Here is a 22,401-nt window from a genome sequence, read left to right on the forward strand (position 1 = left end):
AATCTCATGTAGATATAGCCAAAGAAAGCAAAAACGCTTCTGAGGCAAAAACTAAAACGTCGCGTTAGTCCACAGGATTTTTGCCTACTTCTCAAACCATACCCTCCATGGCTCCCCTGCCATCTGCCTCCCATCTTTGTCATGACTACATGCAATCAGGAAAAAGTAGAAATCAGAGTAGAGAAAAATAAACCAACTAATAAAAAGCTCCAAGTTTCTGCATAGCGTATGCATAGCATAGGCCCAGGAGCCCCTTCACCTTGCCATTAAGTTGCTGTTTTTCCACATCTGTGAAAAATGTGGGGTTTTGGGCCTTTTTAAGGCTTGTATTTTATGTAAGCCAGCCCCCAATCCAAAATATAACTGGTATTTAATATTTGTTTTTTATGTTACCAAAAGATTGAGGGCAGTAAGTTTTAAATTTTTTTTTTTTACCTTCCCACTAAAGTAAGCGTTTTCAATTATTTGCCAAATTACTTGATTGAAAACACTCCTGCAAAGGTGAGTTGAATTAAACTAGGAAAACAGAAGGGAGGCAAGCAGGGTTGCGGGTGCAAAGAGCATGGGGATTGGCCAGTATTAGTCCCTCCCCATCCTGTTTTCCTCATCTGTGAAATGGAGATAAAATTACCCATCTTGCAGAGCTGTTGCTTCCTACAAGACTGTACCTTCCCTGAAGGTAAGAGCTAATGTCTGGTTCATAATTATAGCCCAGTACTTAGCACACTTCTCAGTGAGCAGTAAGTGTTGAGTTAATATTTGTTGACTAAATGAATGATTTAGAAATACTAATCAATGCAGACTACATGGCGTGTGATAAGTGCTCACTATAGTGTGACTATTATTAAAACCCACGCGGATAGCAACGGGAAACCTTACGGCACCAGAGAAATGTTGCTTATAACATCGATTTTAGGAGAGGAGTTTGTAATCTCTATTCTAAATCATAATAGCACTTAAAGATATGAAGTGATAGTATACATTCTGCAGGTTGTTTTGTTTCAATAAAATCTCAACAATAAATGCAAAGCTGCTGTTTTGATTTTTAAGTTTTAACTGTTGTTATTCTTTTCTGATTGAACATTATGTAAAGTTAACATGGCATGAAACATAAGCTAATTGTAAACGTGTGGAATTGCCTGCACGGCTTCTACCTCAAATTGATGCTCATATTTATTCTGTTGTCGCCTTAAATGCCATTAAACCTACTTATTGAAAGTTGGTGGAAATGTTACAACAGGAACAAAAATCCCCTTAGTGTTGTATGTGGAAAATACCTATTTTTCCACTGTCGACTTCACCTCAGCATCATAAAATAGCATTGCCTCCACCTTTCTACAATTAACCAAGGCTCTCAGGAGGTTAAACTTCTATAATGAATAGACTCATGAAGGTAACTAATCTCCTATAAGACATATTATTTTCCAGCTAAAGAAAAAATGGTCATTTCTAGGAAAGAGCTGTTTTTATACTGTCAGTTGGAAGCATTTCCAAAGCATGTTTTGAGCTACCTTACTGTAACCTTTGTGAAATCACCGCTTCCTCAATTTTCAACCATGTGGGTTAAATTTTGTTCTTTGATTCGTGGTACAAGGCTTCAAACGGTAACGAATGTTTTCTTCAAATGAACAAAACTCGCAATGGCATGATTTAACACCATGCAGACTGAGTTGAATCTTTGTTTTTCCTCTCTAACAATCCTTAGATAAATATAAGAAATTCAGTGAAAAGGTTGTATTCATGAAGACGACCAAGAAATACTTAAGGAATGCTTACTGTGGGCAAGGGACTGTGGTGGTGATTTTGAAGTCAGACACATACCTTGGCCTCAGGGAGTTTGTAGTCTAGTGAAGCAATAAGACATGTACATCGGTAGATGTAATCCAAAGCAAAAGAAGTGCTCGGTACCATAAGAAAGGCCCAGAGAATTGCTGTGGGCGTTCAAAGGGTAGACATCTCTGGATGGCATAAGGGGATGAAATGGGGGAAAGGTTGTAAGCTCTTTGATCAGAAGCTAGCATTATATTTTGCAAACAGCACAAATTACCATCGCTCCTCAAGTTACAGTCACGTTACATCAGGATCCCGCTGAAGGTGGAAAATGCATTTAATAACTGCACTCTGGAGTTTCGGCTGTTTACCCTCATGATCCCAGGGCTGACCTGGAGCTGCGGCTGTTGCCACTGCCCAGCATCACAAGAGAGCATTGCAGATCGCTAGCCCAGGAAAAGATGAAATTCAGATTTCAAAGCGTCGTTTCTACTGAATGAGTACTGTTTTCATGCCACCAGGAAGTTGAAAAATTGTCAGTTGAATCACTGTAAGTCGGGAACTGTCTGTATATAATTGATAATCCTGCGAGGTCCCATGAAGGAGACACAGACATAACCTATAGGAGTGCCTGTCCCTAAGAAGTTTATAATCAAATAGGGAAATCAAGGGCAGCACCTTCATTCCTTTAACACTGGTTATTGAAAGCCCATCGCGTACCTGGCACTGTGTTAGGTCCTGGGATTACAGAAGTGAGAAGGCAAGGTCTCTGCCCTCAAGGATGTGCACAGTTGTGGAGACGCCCGACACCTGCAATACTGGGTGTGAAGCAATGTTGGGGTAGACTCAAGGTCTAGGTGTTCCTGGGGGCAGGGAAGCTTTGCCAGATCAGTGAGACCCGAGGGATGAAGAGACCTGCCAAGGACTATGAAGAGCATGTGTCCCAGGAAGGGGAATTGCAACTTTTGGGGGGTATGAATTCAACACGTTTGGGGCTAGCTTCTGGAGGCTACATGCCGAGCACTGTTCTGTGCACTTTATTTATAGTAACTTATTAGCACTCACTACAACCAAATAGAAGTAGGTACTATTATTATCATCACCATTTTGAAGGTGAAGGGATTGATATGCAGAGATTAATTTGCTCAGAATCATTAGTAAGTGGCAAATCCATCCGGGATGCAAACCTAGGCAGTCTGGCTCTAGAACCTATGTTCTCTAATGACAGGTGGTGTGGGAAAGGTGGTATGAACCAGACCATGATCGGCCTTGCAAGCCAGGCTCTTCTCACTAGGTGATAAAAAGCCATTCATTTAAAAATAACTTAAAACATGAGAGAGGTAAGGAAAGGATGAAACTATGGCCCATAACGTGTATCTTGTAGCCAAGATAAATACGGCTTACACAATGTTCAGAAAAAAAAATTTTTTTTATTAGTTGTCAATTTTTAAATTGACAGCTGGTTTGGTTCAGTGGATAGAGCATCAGCCTATGGACTAAAGGTCCCGGGTTCGATTTCGGTCAAGGGCATGTATCTGGGTTGCAAGGTTAATCCCCGGGCCCGGTCAGGCCCATGTGGGAGGCAACCAATTGATGTGTCTCTTTCACATCGATGTTTTTCTCTCTCTGTTTCTCCCCTTCCCTTCTAGTCTCTAAAATCAGTGGAAAAATATCCTTGGGTGAGGATTTTTTTTTTTTTTAAAGAATAAACATGGAGAAATTTCCTAGAAAAATCCTGATTTCTATTGTCTTTTGAAAAATTTTGTTTATCTGCGGCCAACAATGGTTCCCATATTCATGGCAGCAATTTGAGCTAGAGCTGAGAGGAGCACCTCACTTTTTATTTATTTTATTATTTGTTAATCCCTCACCATTGATTTCTATAGAGAGTGTTAGGGAGGGGTGGGGGAGAGAGAAGCATCAACCTGAGAGAGACACGTTGATTGCTTGCCTCCCACACTCGCCCTTACCAGGGCTGGGGAACCTGCAACAGAGGTACATGCCCTTGACCAGGAATCAAACAGGAGACCCTTTGGTCTGCAGGCTGACGCTCTCACCACTAAACAGGCCAGGGCAGGTGCCTCCCTTTAAGATAAAAGGGTTTCCAGTTTGCCACAGACCTCACCCTTCTTATTGTAAACTCAATCCTGTTAGACTGACGTAGGCTTCTCTTTCTAATTCACTTGGGGATGTGAGGTCCACCCTTCACCCCCAAAAACTAGTATCTCTCAATCTGGGGCTCAGAGTCTTTCTGTGTAAAAGACAAGCTGTTTGCACTGTCAGAATTTCTCAAATTGTTCTGATGATAACAAAGACCTGGAGGTGTTTATTTAAAAGACAGCTTCAAGACCTCTTTCCAGGAGCTTCAGATTAAGGGGGTTGGGTTGGGATAGGCTGAGAATTTGTTTTTTTCACAAGGGCTTCAGGTAATTCTTATTATCAGGGAACTCTGAGGAATGCTGCAGGCTCTCCACGCTCTCGGAGTTCTCCCAGCTGCAACTCCGCAGAGCCACTCCACCGTCTCAGGGAGGCAGAGGCTTTCACTTGATTGGCTTCCAGCCTCCGGGCTGCCAGCCCACGAGGAGCTGAGGAATACACATCTCTCTGCAAGGGCTGAAGAGATTTCCAAGGAAGAGTTTTAACTAAAACAATTTGCTCCCTGGGACGGAGAAGTCACCAGTTTACTAAAGTGATTACTGCACAAGAACCACAAAAGGTGGGACCGTCCTCACACAGAATGGCTCTTAGCACTGCCTTGAACTGACCGATGAGCTGACCTTATGTGCCGACCTTATGTGCCAGACACAGCGCAGGCACTTCAGACAAGGCAAGGAAGACGCTGATCAGCATGATAAAAACCTGTTTTTGCACAGCTTACTGCGCAATGTCAGGAACAAGGTGGGAGCTTGGGAAGTGAGTGGCATTCCCACTTTTCTTATGTCCATTAGTACTTTCTGGCTTATTACATGTTGTCACATTGATTAATTCAGTTTCTTGCTAAAGCAACTGAAGCTCAGTGAGGTCAAGAGACACCTCCAAGGTCGCATGGCAAGGAAGGGGAACAATTCAGAATTGCACCTGGAGCTCAGGCCTCTGTGAACCTGTCTCTCAGAGGCCAACCAGACAGCAGAGGTCAGCCTGGGGGAGGGTGGAACTAACTGGGTCTAGTCTTCGACTTATCCAGCAAGTGGGACCGAGCCTCAGGAAAACCAAAGGAGACAAACAGCAGGAGGAGTGAATTCTAAGAATTGTTCTTTTTCATCTCAGAACCTTTAAGGCAGAAGTGATTTTTGTGTCCCTGGGTGCTCTTATGCTAACAGATTTTCTGCAATTAAGTGCTGAGAAAGAACTTGAATGCAGAGAAGCTGCAAGCTTTCTTAGTATCCCCACTTAACACCTGATTATATCCCCATATTGTAGTCATATTACCATCATCAAAATAATCCCTTGACAAGAAATGGCTCACCTGGAGAAGGACCTTCTGACTTCTTTTGTTTCTTTGTGTAACTAATAAAGACAGAGCCGGCCAAAGATAGAGAGTAAGAGTATAGCCTTTGAGACAATGGGCTGCCAGAGCCAGAAAAAGCTGGGCTTGGATCTTGGATCCTAGCTAGAACTTGGGAAAGTTAGTGTAACGTCTCTAAGCCTCAGTTATTTCCCCTATAAACAGGGAGAACGCCTGACTGGCGTGGCTCAATGGTTGAGCACGAGGAGGTGGAACCAGGAGGTCACAGTTCAATTCCCGGTCAGGGCACAAGCCCAGGTTGCGGGCTCGATCCCCAGTGTGGGGTGTGCAGGAGGCAGCTGATCAATGATTCTCTCTCATTATTGATGTTTCATTCTCTCTCCCTCTCCCTTCCTCTCTGAAATCAATAAAAATATATCTAAAATAAAATAAAAAGGAAAAACGAACAAGGCTTATATCATAGGTTTGTTGTGAGAATTAAAGGAAACAATGCAGAGAGCACTTAGCTCAGTTTCTGAAAGCGGTCAACGTACGTAACCCGATAACAATGACATCTCTCATGAGTCGGTAGTTTTCTATGTACGTGTGTTATGTATGTTTTCTAGGGAATTATGCGATGTTGGTAAATTAGAGGATGATCTAAGTAAAAAAAAAAAAAAACCCGGTAAACTACATAGCCCAACAGAACTGAATATGGAAAGACACTATCCAATTAAGTTTTGTTAATTTCCACTAATCTAATTCTGTTTCTATTAACTTAAATTTGGCTCTTTCTCACTCATTTGGATGATCAGAACAGTTTCTGTTCAAATTCAAAGGGTTGAGCATGTACTGTGTGCCAAGTACTATGCTAGAACTTGCTACTCAAAGGTGATTGTGGTACAATTTCTTCTACCTGCAGTCTAGAAGAGGAATCTGACAAACATAATTTTCAAGTCGGTGTGGTGCCATGGCGAGTTTGGGCATGTGCTGTGTGTGTGTGTGTGTGTGTGTGTGTGTGTGTGTAAGCTGGTGGTGGTGTAAACTGCTGGTGGTGTAAGACTTCCAGGCAAAGGAGATGCTTGACCTGAGTCTGGAAGCATGATTAGGAGCTGGTCAGGGGAGAACAGTGTGATGAATAAGGGACTTTTTTTTAGTCTGCAGTGTTTGCTAGAAAATTAAGTGTTAGGAAGGGAGCGGAGAGAGAGAGGCTGAAAGGTAAACAGACAGCAGATCATAGAGAACCTTGTTTGCCCTTCTAAGGAGCATGGGCTTGTCCCGCAAGCAGTATGAGGGCTCTGAGGATTTTATGTAGAAAATGAAAATGGTCCAATTGGAGTGTTCTATGGCTCACTCTTCCCAGGTGATCCAACCGCCCAGCCCCAGTGTGCTAAGTGGGATCTCGGGGTGGGGGTGGGGTTAATGTTCTTGTCTGTCCTGCCCATCTCCCTTTTCCTCCAGCGAACTTTCTTTCCTCTTAGCACCCCTCACCCCAGCCTCAAGGGTAAATTTGTAATATAGGCCTGGCCAACCCTCCTGGCCATGATGATTGGTTGGGGATCGATCTGTGACTTCAGCTGGGCCAATCGGGTCTTCCCGAGACTTTTCTGCCCAAGTAGAGAATCTCCCTCTGGTGTTGCCCAGCTGGTCGATTGCTGGCTGGCTTGCCTGCCACAGAAAACAAGTTTATTACAGAGCGAAGAACAGAAGGTGGAACCTGAAAGCAGAGCATCTGCATCCAGCTGTACCTGACGCGAGGCCCATGGCTTTTTAGTAATGTGCTTGAGCTTGTTTTTGTTTCCAGAGCAATTTATTCATTCAAATCTATTAATATGCCACCAACAGTGCTCCTGTGTGTATTGTGCTGATAAATAGACACTGAGAGGATTTAACAAGTTCGTCATTTAATAAGTCTGAGTTCACTTTTATTACATGGTATTGTACACAGTCATCTGTTGAAACAGATTTCTCTTTAACAGATTTTAGTTTTAAAAAGTCACAGGTTATATACGTTCTGTATAAACTGGTGGGTAGCATGTTAGTGCCTTTGTTTTGACTTAGAAGTCTCAACTTTATGCAAAATAAAGAATATAGGCCAAAGAAAGCATAATGGGTCACTCGTATAGCACAGTGTTGTTTCTGTAATTTGGAGCTTTCTGCAAGGACAGGTTCAGGCCTGATGCGGCTGTAAAAAGATTACTTAATGAATCAACTATGGAAATTGTACAAAATGTTGTTAACGTTTATAGCTTAAACTGCACTATGTTACTAATTGCTATTCAAACTCAAAAACTTGGTTCTGAATCCTCAAGAAGGTGGCACGGGCACACAACCATGCCTCCTTGTACTTAGGGGTGTGTCGGTACATATTTCAACAGAAACTTTGGCTTTAGGAATGAGTCACAAGCATTTAAAATAATGGCTTTCATCATCATTTTAAGTATACGGTAGGGGAAAGTGTACTTTAATTAAATACACATTATACCAGTGATGCTGGCAAGGTTGAAAGTTACTCCTAATGTTGATAACTATAAAAATCAGTTTGTACATGACAAGACAATGAGAGAAATAAGCAATCCCTTTGAAACGAATTCTTAAAATTAAAAAAAAATGTTCAGTGGGTCGTACCAACAGTATGCATTTTATGACAAAAACATGCACAGATTGAGCCTCCAAGGGCTCTCTTTATGAGCCTAAAGAAAATGAGCATTTATGTATTCATGGCTGTAATGAGCTTAAAAAAAAGGTCAATTATTCACTTACCTCTTAGGATAAACTATCCGGGGGTGTACAGATTTAACACCCCCATTAAAACTGCTTGCAAAAGGAAGAGAGAATGAAATAAAACATTTTTCCCCCTTGGGAGTGAACTGTTTCATTTGCTATCATAACCAGCAGATGCCATTCATTAATTAACTCAAAAATGGAAGGGAGGCACAAACACACTATTTGAGCAAGCCGACCGAAACACATTACAGTTTTAAAACTGAAGGTTATATATTATATATTACAAAGTCTTGACTAGGCAGTGTCAAAAGACAGCTCTTTCTTTCCTTGCTTTGTGATCATACCCCTTGGAAGTGGTAAGATCTCGTGGCGCTGGCTTCCTTTTCTCTGCAGCTTTTAAAATCTGAAAGGATCACCTCGGTGTTTCGTCCACACTCATCATGGCACCTGCATCGCCAAATTCTCCACAGTAATGGGGTGCAGAAAACAGTGACCAACTGCCTCTTTGCAAAAAATTCCTATCCATTTCCAACCACCGGATGGGCTTTACATTATAAGATCCAAATCAAGCTTATGGAGAAATTCTGCAACCACCTCTGTACCAAATGTCAAGGACACGCCTGTCATGTTCACCCCAGCCTAAGATCTCATAGTTGGGGGCAGACCACAAAAGATCACAAAGAAGACCTTGATCTTGTCCATCAGTTGGTCACACGATTCACCAAGCCTGCTCCATAGATTGCAGATCTGGTGGTAAGCCTCCATGACAGCAAATAGTTTCTCATCCACGATGGGTGCTGTCGGTAAACAGTTAAAGCAGTCTGTGAAAGTTTTCCATAGTTCAATGTTCTATCTTCTTTTACATTCATCATAAAATCCATAAATTCGGTTGATGCTGGCGCACTCGTGGTCTTGGGGTATTTGACTTCGTATGAGAGTAAGAGGCAGATAGTCTCTAGTGACCGCTTCCCCCATCCACATAGTCCCTCAACAGGTAGCTTTCTGGCGGGAAACCACCGTCCTCAAAAAGTCTAAGCAAATAGTAGTATTGCCCAAGGATATCACTGCATATTTTGAGTGGTGCTTCAAGTTCCAGCAGGATAGGCTGACTGAGAAAGATCTCTGGGGATTTTAAGCGTAGTCCTCTGATTTCATTCTCTGGTAGCTGGGCATTCTTACTAGGCTTGGACCTTCTCACTCCAGCAGCCTTTGGATGATGCTATGTTGAGTTTTTCTGTATCCACCATCCCTTTCCCACCGCTGACCCTCTGGGCTCCGCTCAGGGACTCATGCCCCCATTTCCAAGCTACACACATAGCAGGTCACCCCCCACTGCACGCTCCCTGCTTCCTCCTCCTCTCCCCACTGGAACCAAGAGAAGAAAAATGGCCTTAAGCTAGTTTCGTTTGCAACTAAAAGTAGGGTGAACAATGGAGGCTGAAGGATTTCTGGGATGCAAGATTTTCTGGGCTAACACCTGGACAGTCCCAAGTGAACCCAGGCAGTTGATTACCCTAATACCAGGGGCAACCACAGAGGCTGCAGTCTAGACGGAGGCTTTTAGAGTAATTCAGTCAAGAGATGAAACGGGCCTGAACTTGTAGTTGATGAGAAAAATCAGGGATGGATTTCAGAAGTACTTGGGAAATAGAATAGGCAAGACTGGGTAAGAAATGAGGAGAATTCTTGAATGCCTCTCAGGTTTCCTGCGAGGGCAATTTAGTGATGATAGTGCCACCAATGAAATTTTGGGGAGGGGAAATGGGTTGTGTTTCTGGTCCTTGGCTGACCATCTATCAAAATGTCCAGGAGGATAGGCAAGTCTGATGCTTGGACAAAATATAGGCTGGATGTTTTGATTTGATTTGGTTTTGTTCTGAGCATACAACAATGATAAGAATGGGTGAGATCTTTAAGAATGGGTACAATGAGAAGAGCAGCCATGGGCTAAGATAGAAACTTGAGACTAAGGATGGGATTTTAGGAGGTAGACATAAGAAGAGGAGACAGAGGGGGAAAATGAGAGTGATGTCACAAAGATGGTAGTACAGCCCTTGATGGTTTTCTCAGTGGATGGAGCATTGGCCTGCAGACCAAAGGGTCCCGGGTTTGATTCCGGTCCAGGCCACATACCTTGGTGTGCAGGAGGCAACCGATCGATGTGTTTCTCTCACATCAATGTCTGTCTGTTTTTCCTTCTGTCTTTCACTCTCCCTAAAAAAAAACAACAAATCAATGAAAAAATATCTTCAGGTGAGGATTAACAAAAAACAAACAAACAAAGACAAACAAAAAGATGGTAGTACAGACAGGAGAGTTTACAGAAGAAAGTGATTCACATGTTAGAGGGGACCTGGAGGCAGAGACTATCGGGTTCCACTGAACTTGGAAATTAGGTATTCACTGGCCATTCTATTGAGAAAAATCAGTTTCATTACATAGGTGGGAGGAAAAGCCAGATTGCAGCCAATTGAGAAGATGGGAGGTAGGGAAAAGAAGACAGGGAAGGTGGACCACTCTTTGGAACATTTTAATAAAGGAGAGAAGAGGATTAGGGACTTGGGGAATAGCTGGAAGACTTGGCCTTGAACCATAGGTTGCTTCTCAGCCTGAGCATCTGACGGAAGATACTCAGATGAGCATGATGGAGACATTTGGATGTGGGAAGTTTTAAGAATTCAGGACAAATGGTCCCAACATTTTATTTTATGGAGAAGGCAGGATTTTTTTGCATGATGGGAAGGAGAGAAATAGGAGGGTTTGAGGAGGGTGATAAAGGTTTGGAATGGGGGAGTTGAGTAATCCTAATAAAAGGATTGTGAAATATCATTGGGGCTAAACAAACATTAGAAATACTATTGCAAAAAATACCTTAGTATAAAATTTGTTAAAAAAAAAAGAAATACTACTACTGCCAGTTTGTCTCCACTAATTTATTCTCCTTGTTCAGTTTAATTATCTTTATGAAAACAAAGATTATCATGTCAAGACCTTATTTTAAAATTTCTACCAACTCCCTTCCTTTGTTTATATAATCAATACAACTCTTACACTTTGGACCCAAACTTCCTTTCTAGCCTCCTGAACATTCTCCTTCCCATACTCCCACCACTAAGATCTGTGATATCTCAGAAATCTTTAGAACTTAGAATTTGGATCCACTGTTGTTTTTGCTGCTGAGAAGATCTTTCCCTATTCTTATGAACAAACTCCTACTCATCCTTCAAGGCCCAACTGATCTATTGCCTCCTCTCTGACTCATTAAGTTAGAGCAGCTTCTTATAATAGCACTTACCACATTGTATAGTGATTTATCTGTTTACCTCTTATTGCCCCACCCCCACTCCAACTATCCTGGGAGATCCTTGTCTTTTCTGGGTTTATCCTAGGACACACTTAGCATAGTGCGAACAGGAGCTACAATATTCGGAGTAGAAGCTCAACAAATGAATAAATTCGTCTGTCCTGCTTCTGAAAAAGCAAATGTTCTGTTATTGAAATGGAATGTTTGAGTGGACTAGTTTAATTTTTTGTATTATGTTTTATGAGATCTTCTTATAGGGCATTGAGATCTTCTTTGTTGAAGAACTTTGCTCATTTAATTCTATTAATTGCCTATATACAAAATACCTTTCTATATTCACTTTTCCTTAAAAATTCTTCCCAGTCCTGCTGATGAGTCAGCAGCTGAAGTATCAGGAAGTGAATCTTTAAATATCTTTTAAATACCTATAATTATACACAGCAAACCCACATACCCTTCTCTGACCCCATACTCTAGACTTTGGTTCTTTTCCTCCTGATTTTCAATTCAAGAAGGAAAATGTAGAATGATGTGGGGTGGAGATGGCAAAAAACAACCAGAAGTGAAATGCTCTCCTTTCTCAAATTTGTATAAAATGTAAAGCTAGAAGAGATGTTAACAATTATTAGTCTAAATCTTTTTTAAAGAATAGATTATTTTTTTTCCTGGAAACATGACCAGAAGTCATAAAGGTCCTCAGGTTGTACAGCAAATTAATGGCAGTCAGACTAGAACAGTGATGGTGAACCTTTTGAGTTCGGCGTGTCAGCATTTTGAAAAACCCTAACTTAACTCTGGTGCCATGTCACATATAGAAATTTTTTGATATTTGCAACCATAGTAAAACAAAGATGTATATTTTTGATATTTATTTTATATATTTAAATGCCATTTAACAAAGAAAAATCAACCAAAAAAATGAGTTCGCGTGTCACCTCTGACAAGCGTGTCATAGGTTCGCCATCAGTGGACTAGAACCTACCTTTCCTGAGTCCAAGGCATGTGTTCTTTCTCTCACTTCATACTGACTATTTATGAAAAACGCAGGTGTTTTTTTAAAAAGTCTATCAAATATGCTTTGGATTTCTGCAAACTTCCATTTCCGTATATGTAAAATGGGGATAATAATAATAGCAACCTCATGGGTGGTTGGTTGTGAGAATTAATAGGTACAAAATACTGAGAACAATACCTGACCAAAGTAAGTGACTACAATTTATTATTGTTTATCCTTAGTTAAGATTTAGGCCATGACACTCTTGATTATTGAAGGACTTACTTGTCTTACTGGATTAATTTTAAATTTCCCCAATGTTATTTTGTTTTTCTCCCCCATTCCAGTGATGGTGAACCTATGACACGCATGTCAGAGGTGACACGCGAACTCATTTTTTTGGTTGATTTTTCTTTGTTAAATGGCATTTAAATATCCTATCTAATAAAAGAGAAACATGGTAATTAGCCGTACCTCCGCTACCCTTCCCATTGGCTAATCAGGGCGATATGCAAATTAACTGCCAGCCAAGATGGTGGCCGGCAGCCAGGCAGCTTGAAGCGAACATGAGGCTTGCTTGCTTCAGTGACGGAGGAAGCCAATGTTCCCCGCCTGCAGGCTTCTGAGCTTGCAGTTTGAAACATTGTTACAAATATAGAAGCTAAACAAAACCCCAGAAACCTGCTTTCAGCCAGCTGGGCTTCAGAGCTGGAGTTGAAACAGTGTTTCGATTATAGAACCCAAACAAACCAGATACCTGCTTTCAGCAGCCGAGGCCTCAGAGCTGGAGCCAAGCCTCAGAGCTAAAGCTGGCCCAGAATAAAAAAGAAAAAAAGAAAAAAAGGAATGGTTGGGAGCTTCAGTCACCCGCCAGCCTGAAAACAGCCCTCAGCCCCTCACCCAGACTGGCCAGGCACCCCAGTGGGGACCCCCACCCTGAGGGGTGTGTGACCAGCTGCAAACAGCCATCAGACCCTCACCCAGGCTGGCCAGGCACCCCAGTGGGGACCCCCACCCTGATCCAGGACACTCTTCAGGGCAAACCAACGCAGCCCCCACCCGTGCACCAGGCCTCTATCCTATATAGTAAAAGGGTAATATGCCTCCCAGCACTGGGATCAGCGGAGCCGCGAGGCCTCCCGGCACCGGGATCAGCGTGACAGGGGGCAGCGACCAAACCCCCTGATCGCCCTGCGGCTCTGTGTGTGACAGGGGGCGGGGCCACAACCTCCCTATCTGCCCTGCTCTGTTTGTGACAGGGGAAGGCGCCCCAACCCCCTGATCAGCCCTGCTCTGTGCCTGATAGGGGGGAGCTCCCCAACCCCCTGATCGCCCTGCGGCTGTGTGTGTGACAGGGTGCGGTGCCCCAACCCCCTGATCGGCCCTGCTCTGTGCGTGACAGGGTACGGAGACCCAACCCCCCTGATGGGCCCTGCTCTGTGAGTGACAGGGGGCAGCGCCCCAACCCCCTGATTGGCCCTGTTCTGTGAGTGACAGGGGGTGGTGCCGCAACCTCCCCATCGACCCTGCCTTGAGTGTGACAGGGGGCGGTGCCCCAACCCCTCAATCGGCCCTACCCTGAGTGTGACTGAGGGTGGCATCACAACCTCCCGATCCGCCCTGCTCTGTGCATGACAGGGGGCGGCACCCCAACTCCCCAATCAGCCCTGCTCTGAGCCTGGCCAGGGGCTGCACCTAGGGATTGGGCCTGCCCCTCTGCCACCCGGGAGCAGGCCTAAGCCAGCAGGTCGTTATCTCCCCGAGGGGTCCCAGACTGCGAGAGGGCACAGGCCGAGCTGAGGGGCCCCCCCCTCCCCGCTGAGTGCACAAATTTTTGTGCACTGGGCCTCTAGTATAAAATAAATATCAAAAATATAAGTCTTTGTTTTACTATGGTTGCAAATATCAAAAAATTTCTATATGTGACACTGCACCAGAGTTAAGTTAGGGTTTTTCAAAATGCTGACACGCCGAGCTCAAAAGGTTCGCCATCACTACCCTATTCAAACAATGCTACAAGTATAAAGACAGGCCATTTGCTGTGGTGTCTGAATGACCTCCGTGTATGAAATTAGCAACTGTACTTTCTAATTGTAGGATCCTGGATAACTTTCTTACCTTATCTGAGCCGCAGTTCCTCATCTGGAGGATAGGGTAAAATAACATCTACTGTCCTTTTAAGAGTTGTTGTGAGGCTTAGAATGGGAGAACAGATGCAGAGTGCCAGCCTAGTGTCATTGTTGGGTCCTTCCTTTCCCCAATGCCTCACACAGATGTCTGGTAATATTGACAGATGTTATATGGCCCATATTGATGTCAGATCTACAAGGGTCTATTTAGAACCAATCCATCTAATGCTTTGGCCAGTGGGAAAAAATACATTGGCCTTTTGAAGGTTAAAGGTAGCAGTGCTCTGTTGCACACATGCAGGATGCTCGGAGTGCAGTTCTCCAAATGGATGTTTGTTTCCTGACACACTGTAAGGCTCCTTTATGAATTTTAACATATCCAAGGACAAGTTATATACTACATATGTTTACATTTTTAAAAATACAAATTGGCTTACTTTTTATTGACATCTATTTTAGAAGGAAACTTTATATCATAACTAATGCTAGTTCTAGATTTCTTAATACAGTTGGCCCTTGAACAACACGGGAGTTAGGGGTGCTGACACCCCAGCAGTTGTGCATGACTTTTGACTCCTCAAAAACTTCGTTGTACCTTGGTTTGCATGGGAGGATTGGTTCCAGAACCTACTATGGATACCCAAATCCGTGGATGCCCAAGTTCCCTATATAAAATGGAGTACATCAATGCATACAGTCAGTTCTCTGCATCTGCAGACTCCCAACCACAGCTCAAAACAGTACAGGCATTTATTGAAAAATAATCCCCGTGTACGTGGACCCGCACCGTTCAAACCTGTGTTGTTCAGAGTCAATGGTACATAAATTTGTGTACTATCTAAATCTCACTTGCCAATTTTTAAGGTTATCCTTACCCTGATCTTAGGGACATTAATCAGGTCTATCAGCACCTGGCACAGAGTAGGTACCACTGGCCACATCTGTTCAGCGAGTGACTGCCTTAGACCTGCCCCAACACAGCAACGTGTGGATCCAGTGTCCTTATGATATCACATGGTGAATGTCCTATATCAGATTTAATAGGAGGTCTTTTATAGGAGGGAGCTCTCACTTCTGTCACTAAGCAGTGTGTGTGTAGAATAGGCAGGGGGAGGAGGTGGACCCAGAGGCCAGAAGTAACAACTGGCACATAGCTGTCTCAGCTGCACATTTCTTAGATTCCCAAACTCATGATCTTACCATTAAGTAACTCAACCACTTAAATTACTTGCTTTCATGATGGAATGGATTATCTAGGAGTATAGAAATGTTTCATATGTAAAATTAATTCTCAGTGATACCTAAAACTTAATTTTTTTCTTTATTGATTAAGGTATTACATATGTGTCCTTACTCCCCCATTGCCTCCCCCCCCATACCTAAAACTTTAATTTCCATTCCTTTTGCTAAGCATTGCTTTCTCCATAGTTCTATTTTATAGGGCCAATGGTTTTCTATGGACTTGTATATTAAGCCATTAGCATTTTTAGGATGAACGTTTTTTGAACTTTCATTTTCCTCCAGGGCAGAGAAAATACTAGTTTCTTTAAAAACTGAGAGTGGAGGTGAGGGTTCCTGAGACCAACTGTACATGTTTGCCCAGGGGTAGCCTGCAGCTGAACAACCTTTAATAGATGTGAATGGCTCAGATAAGGAGATAGTCATTGGAGAAACAAAAGGGCTCTTCTGAAGACAGAGGTTATTAGGGGTTGGCAGTGGTAAAGGGGTAGAGGAGCAAGGAGAATAGAACTGTACTCTGAAAAACAAGCTAAAGGCGATAGTCACACCAGGTTGTGCAGAGACGGATAGAGCTGATCGGGGGACCAGGTTCTACAGTCAGAGCTGTAAGCTAAATGTTTGCAAACTTGGGCATAGGGAAGGAAGCAGGGAGAAATACTCGACTACCTAGCTTTACATAAGGTGGCTTATAATGAGTATCCATATGTTATGTGTATTTTGCCAATGAGAAGCTGATCACTGCTCATAACCAGGAGAGTTGAAAGGCCATGTGACATGCTCCCATCTTTACCTGCAGGTCTGAGCTCCTTGTTCATGACATTAAGTGTAACATATCATCTGCTGTGATTGCTTACATAGTCTACCCATTTTGGCCTCATTAACCTTCCTCTCTTCACCTTGTTTTAAGCTCAATGCTACCCAACCCCATCTACCATCCCCCATGCAATTGTCTTCCATCGAAAGTCACAAGAACTTCTGGTAATTTGGCCTGTGCCAGAGAAAGTGTTTGTCAGTTGCTGCCTATTTTTCATGGTGAAAGTGTCTAAATTCTTCAGTCCTTTCCTAGAAAGGAAGAAGTGACTGTCACTTGCTCCTATCCTTTGTCGTGTGTTGAGTACTGGTTCTCAGAAGCAGAGGCCACCTCTGCCCAGTCCATAACCAGGTGCTCACTGGCTGTTTTTCCCTTTTTGGATGAAGTTGTTTTTCCTTCATCTCTGTGGGAATCCCAGCCCTAGAGAAAGGGGTTGGGGAGGAGGCTGGGCACCTTCAGCAAAGCTTGGTGACTATGAGTCATTGCGAGTCTAATGACCTTCCCATTTGTTATCTGTTGCCATGGTCACTGCTGGGTCTCAGCATGGAAAACAGACCTCCACACACTGGGAATCCTTGTCACTCCCTGACAACCTCCACTGACTTCCTGTTTCTTGTGGGACAAACAGGTAGTACAGGAGACCACTGCACAGGAGCTTTTGAGCTCCCTTTTCTCCTCTGTCATTTCCTCCTAAGACTTCATTCCAATGCTTAAAGGGTTTCTTCTCTGAAGACCCAGCTCAAACAACACCTCCCTGATAAGCCTTCTCATGTGGAACCTCTTTCTTCTGGGCTCTCATAGCACTGGGCATTCCCCTGAATTATGGCACATTTCACATGTTGATGTAATTATTATCTGTATGTCTGTGATTCCTACCCTCCTCACTCTAGACTGTCAGCTTCTCATGGGCTGATGTGTGTCTGATTTGAGTGTCATCAGAGTCTGCATTCAACACCTGGCTCTCAGCAGGTGCTCAGTAAGTGTTAACGGAAGGAATGAAGGAAAAGGGGAAGAGAACTGGTCTTCTTTTCATTTGTTCAGCCAAACACGCGTAGGATGACACAATGAGGCACTGACCCAGGACATAGATCAATGGTGCTTTAATGAAACGTCTTTCAAATCTGTGAACATGTTAGCTGCAAAACAAATGCTTTTATTCTTTCCATAGGACAGATTTCCAAACAATGATCACAGTGTTTAGGTTAATCAGATGCTGGACAGATGAGTAGCCAAAAATTTTTATAAAATAACAAGATCCCATCAACTACATATCAAATTTTAATGAGACATTAAGAGAATATATGTTTATAGTTACACAGCTAAAAACAAGACATTATTACAGCAATCAAGTCCACAAAACTGGGGAAAAAAAGGCTGTATGACAAAACAGCTTTTCATAAGCTATTAAATGAGCATACATGATAGACAAACCGATTTTATATTTGAAGCAGCTTATAGCACCAACACGTTGGCAGACAAGTATTGGGGTGGGCCCTTGGACCGAGGCATCTGAGGGCGGGAAGGGATCTCAGCCACCATCTCCTTCAAGCCTCTTGTTTTACAGACGGCGAAGTGGAGGCCCGGGGAGATGAAGTGCCTTGTCCAAAGCCATAGGACACAGGGACACAGGACTGGCTAGAAAACGATCTAAGCCACCCAACTTAGGTAAGTGCTCTATTTTAACATACATGTAATTCTATTGATTTAATGCACTTTTTCCTATTAACAGATACACCATAAAAGAAATCAATACAATTCATAACATAGTCTGTATTCTGTTTATTTTATTGAGAAAGGACTGGCATGTAGTGTAATTCACTTCTTAGACCGATTCATTCTTAAAATTGGGTGGAGTCACTCAGACGACACTTTTGTAGTTGGAAATCGGTTGAAAAGAGGCATGTGAAGAGAAAATTTGGCACATCCCCCATTACCTAAACTAACCTATGCCTCAAAATCATCGGTACAATTCTTTTTCTGGTAGTTTAAAAATCAGTCAAGTACAAAAACAGTCCAAATAAAGAGAAAGCAAATCACACCTTTCCTTTAAAAGGTAAGTATGGCACTTTTTATTTTAATAAAGTAAGGAAATATAAAAACCTGATTCTTTTTAGAAAAAAAAGTACTTACAATCTATAACTTGGGAACCACCTGGTATACAGTGTTTTCTCTCTAGAAAATTCTTTGGAGTCATGACATTTTGTCTAGCATGCCTTGCCATGATCCTGAGGCCTCAACTGGACAGATTTATGATGAATGAATGAAGATATAAGAATAAAAAAAAGATGACTGTTAACAGAAGCAGCATCAAAGACAAAGCAGAGTGAACATATTTAAATGGCTTATTAGGTAGGAAGCCAAAAAAGCTGCATGTATATATGTGATTGTGTGTCATTATAGTGGTAGTCGGAAAAATAACACACACTGGGCATTTGTCCATCATCATAAACCAGCTGCTGCAGAAGAGGTGAACTGTGGCTTCATAAGTAGAATGAAGCCTGATAAATAAAAGTGACTTCTGCTTCTCACATAGACATCTAGCTATAAGTAAGTCAGCATTTAGCTACAATTCCCGCCCCCCCCCACCCCCACCCCTTGGGTCCAGCATCAAAGGATTTGATTTCACTTTTCTTGAACAGGCCCTCTACCTAGTTAGGAAGTTATGTGACAATTATACTTATGGCCCTTATGCCCGGCCAGCAAAAATAAAATAAAATCTCCTGGGACCTCACTTCCATTCCTTATCACTACAAGCATATGAATAAGTATATAGCAAAATATATTTGTTTTCTGTTAGGTAAAAGAACATGTTTGAGTATTGAAGAATAAACTATGCCTGCTACCAAAATTGTGCACATACCTGTATAATAAACAGAATTGCATGAAAATACTTTAACAAGACGTATTATAAATATTTAAGGAAACATTAGTGTTCTGAAACTACCAGAAAAATATACCTATTTAAAAAAAGAATATCTCCTTAAATGAAGCATTTAATGTAAAGTTGTCTTTTTAGTGTACATTTCAAAGTTCACCGTTGGGAAGGTGGACCGTTCTCCCCCCTGGACAGGTGGCTGTCACACACTTGGGAATTGGCCATGTTGCAGAACCAAGCTCCAGATGACAAGAGGTGTAGGGCAGTGGCGAGATTCACATGGTCTTGGAAAAACGAGGGCAGTTTATAATGCTGAATAGATGGGTGGCGTGGAGAAATACTGAACATATTTGAGCAGTTTAAAAAATAGTCCTGCGTTAGTTTATCCACAATTACCATAATACTCCAAGCCCAGACATTCAATTTGGAAAGGGGCTTGCATTGTAGGGCAAGATTGCACAGAACTAGGAAAAATCCATTGTAAATAATTCCTTCTTGGGGTTGAGTCCTTTTTGAGAATATGTTTGTAATCCTTCATTAGTAGTTATTTTGAATGAACTAAAGATGAATGAAAATATCAAAGGCCAAGGGTATGGTTTGGGCCCTGAAGTGAGCATTTAGTAAAAAAAGAACCTCTCCTCCCCTTTGACAAAGTTAACATAGTCTCTGGTTATAGGAGGTTCCTTCTTGTGGGATCCCCACTGGACACTGTGAGGATGTGAGGGCTGCACTTGCGCCCAGAGGAAAATCAAGGAGCCCAACGCCCAGCGACTGGAACCCTTGGTCCCGGGTCATATCCACTGAATCCACGTCTCTCGGATGGTCTGTGGACAAGGTAGGGATGACACTGACACTGCAGATGTGTGAGAAGAGCCTGTGTCTTAATACCTTTATGTTTTTTGTATGTTCAGTTCCCACCATGTTCCTTCCACCCACTTGGGCCGGGGAGGTGAACATTACCTCTGCAAAGAGATGTTCTGGCAGGAGAGGAAGATAAAAGGCAAGGCAGCGAGAAAAAGAGGAGCTAAGTCACAAAGTCTAATCGGGAATAGCAGCTGGCTTTCAAACATCCCTGCTCCTCTCCCTGCCAGGCTCCTGAGCACCCTGTCTGCCCCATTCCCAACAGGAGGGTGGAAATTTCAGAGGTGTCTACCCTGATCCAGAGACCGTGAGCCCCCGGCACACCTGCCTGGTGTCCTCCCCTTCTCTCGACTCAGGATCACTGAAGCCGGAAAGGCCTCTTGTGAATGAATACCTCACATTATGAAAGGGCATTCAGGTCACTTTAAAAACTTTAATTGGCACAGTGTATTGTAGCCGGAGAGGGTCAGCAAGAGATGACTTCATTACTTGATGGCAATGAATACAACCTTTAGGATGGCCTTTAGTTTTTGTACAATAACTATATAAAAAGAATTTCTTATTCTACTCACACATAGCTTAAGATAAAGGGAAACTTCTGGAGCTGAGGGACTGATGGTATGAAGAGCATTTTATTAAGCAAATAAGCTTTGATATGTGTATATACAAAGACATGTATTTATATCTATATACACAAAACACTCCTCATCCGTATATACTGTACAGGTTAGTGCAACCCTATTAAGAACACATTATAATATAATGGTTTAAGGACTTAAGTTATTCTTGGCATTTTAATCTAGACAGGGGCTTAGGTAATTTAGGTCTTGACATAAACGGATCATTCATATAGTTGAAAGCCTATCTTTGTGTTTTTTAAAAGGCCCAGAATGACTTGCGTTAAGCAGCAACCCAATATGACACCACGGTTACCAAATGGAAAACAAGATTGTTACTTTGTATTAGATCAGTAAAGGGTATTTCAGAGAAAGGACAACTTGGAAAATAAAGACTTCAGAGTCCATTATTCCATATTAAGAGCATTTTAGTTATTAGCAGTGGTTACCAAATAAGCTGAAGGTACTTCTCTTCAAGGAGCTGCTCATAATTTGATTTGCTGAAGAGACGCGAGGAACTGGTTCACTCTCCTCTATAAGATGATGCACGTTTTCTTGTCCTTGAAAGGGTTTTCTGAGGTTGGTATCCCCATCAGCAGAGGGTCACTCCTGGCATGCTCCTCACAGTAGGACATGAGATCGGCTGATGCCTTTGATACCTAACATGCAGACAAACAAGAAAGGGAATGCTTTCTTTACAAACTGGAAAAAAAGTGTTTGAATGCTCATGCATTGGGTGGAACTGTCAGAGAACAATGTCGGTCGCAGATTCCTTGTTAAAAGGGGGAAAGGTACGTTTACATGGCGCAATCTGGCAGATAAGGCCTCCTTAATCAAAAAATAAAACTAACATCATCTATCTCCTACAGTGAACACTGACACATCACCAGTTAGCTAGTGTTCTGCCAAAACATTTAAGTGGAATCTAATCATCAGCAAGCAATTTCATCTCGAATGAGGGCCACTCTGCAGAGAGAGTGGCCTGGATTCTTCATGAATGAACTGTGTGTTAGATAATATTCTCAGCGGATCCTGAATGTTGTCACTGTACGGCGGTCGTGTAGGAGAATGCTCTTGTACTTTGGTGAAGTATTTAGGGGTGATGAGTCACGATGTCTGCCAATAACTTTTAAGTAGTTCAAAGAAAAAACTTATATGTATTTTGTGAGTATGTGTGTGCAGGGACAGAAAAAGAGAGGGCAAATGCTAACAATGGATGAATCCTGGTAAAGAGTACATGGGTGTTTGCTACTACCACTCTTCCATAGATTTGACATTTCTCAAAATAAAAAGTTGGGGGAGGTAAGAAAAAAAATGAATCAATGGAAGATTGTATCTTAGTTTCTAACTCCCCCCTCCCCACCCCAAAAATCGATTAGGATGCAGAACACAGTTAAAAAACCAAATTATGGGTTTAGAGCCAAATACTACTGGAGTTTCAAGATTTCTTGATTGGGCTTGGGAAAGAGACAAAGCCAGCATGGGAAGATGCAGGGCCTCGCTCTGGCTCGAGTTAAAAATGGAAAATGCCAGCCCGGTTCAGAGGCTGGTGGGAGATCCCTGCAAATGCTCAGACCAGTGTCCTCAGCTGAACCCTGTCAACCTCAGCACAGCAGGCCTCGTGTTTTA

At 42.6% G+C, this 22,401-nt stretch overlaps 1 protein-coding gene and 1 pseudogene across 7 annotated transcripts in view; both read right to left on the bottom strand.

Moving 5' to 3' along the window:
• Positions 1-7,117: 7,117 nt before the first annotated feature.
• On the bottom strand, positions 7,118-9,970 carry LOC106697346 (annotated as a pseudogene).
• Positions 9,971-20,495: 10,525 nt separating this feature from the next.
• The window catches only part of GNG12 (G protein subunit gamma 12), a 117,237-nt gene continuing 115,331 nt past the window's right edge, over positions 20,496-22,401 (bottom strand). For all 7 annotated transcript variants that reach the window (XM_014456779.2, XM_006089821.3, XM_023754692.1 and 4 more), the window contains one exon: positions 20,496-21,431. In XM_014456779.2, the coding sequence (XP_014312265.1) occupies positions 21,306-21,431 (126 nt within the window). In that variant the 3' untranslated portion in view covers positions 20,496-21,305. The remainder of the gene's footprint in view (positions 21,432-22,401) is intronic.

Source organism: Myotis lucifugus, unplaced genomic scaffold (genome assembly GCF_000147115.1).
Source record: "Myotis lucifugus unplaced genomic scaffold, Myoluc2.0 scaffold_63, whole genome shotgun sequence".
NCBI classification, from domain to species: Eukaryota; Metazoa; Chordata; class Mammalia; order Chiroptera; family Vespertilionidae; genus Myotis; species Myotis lucifugus.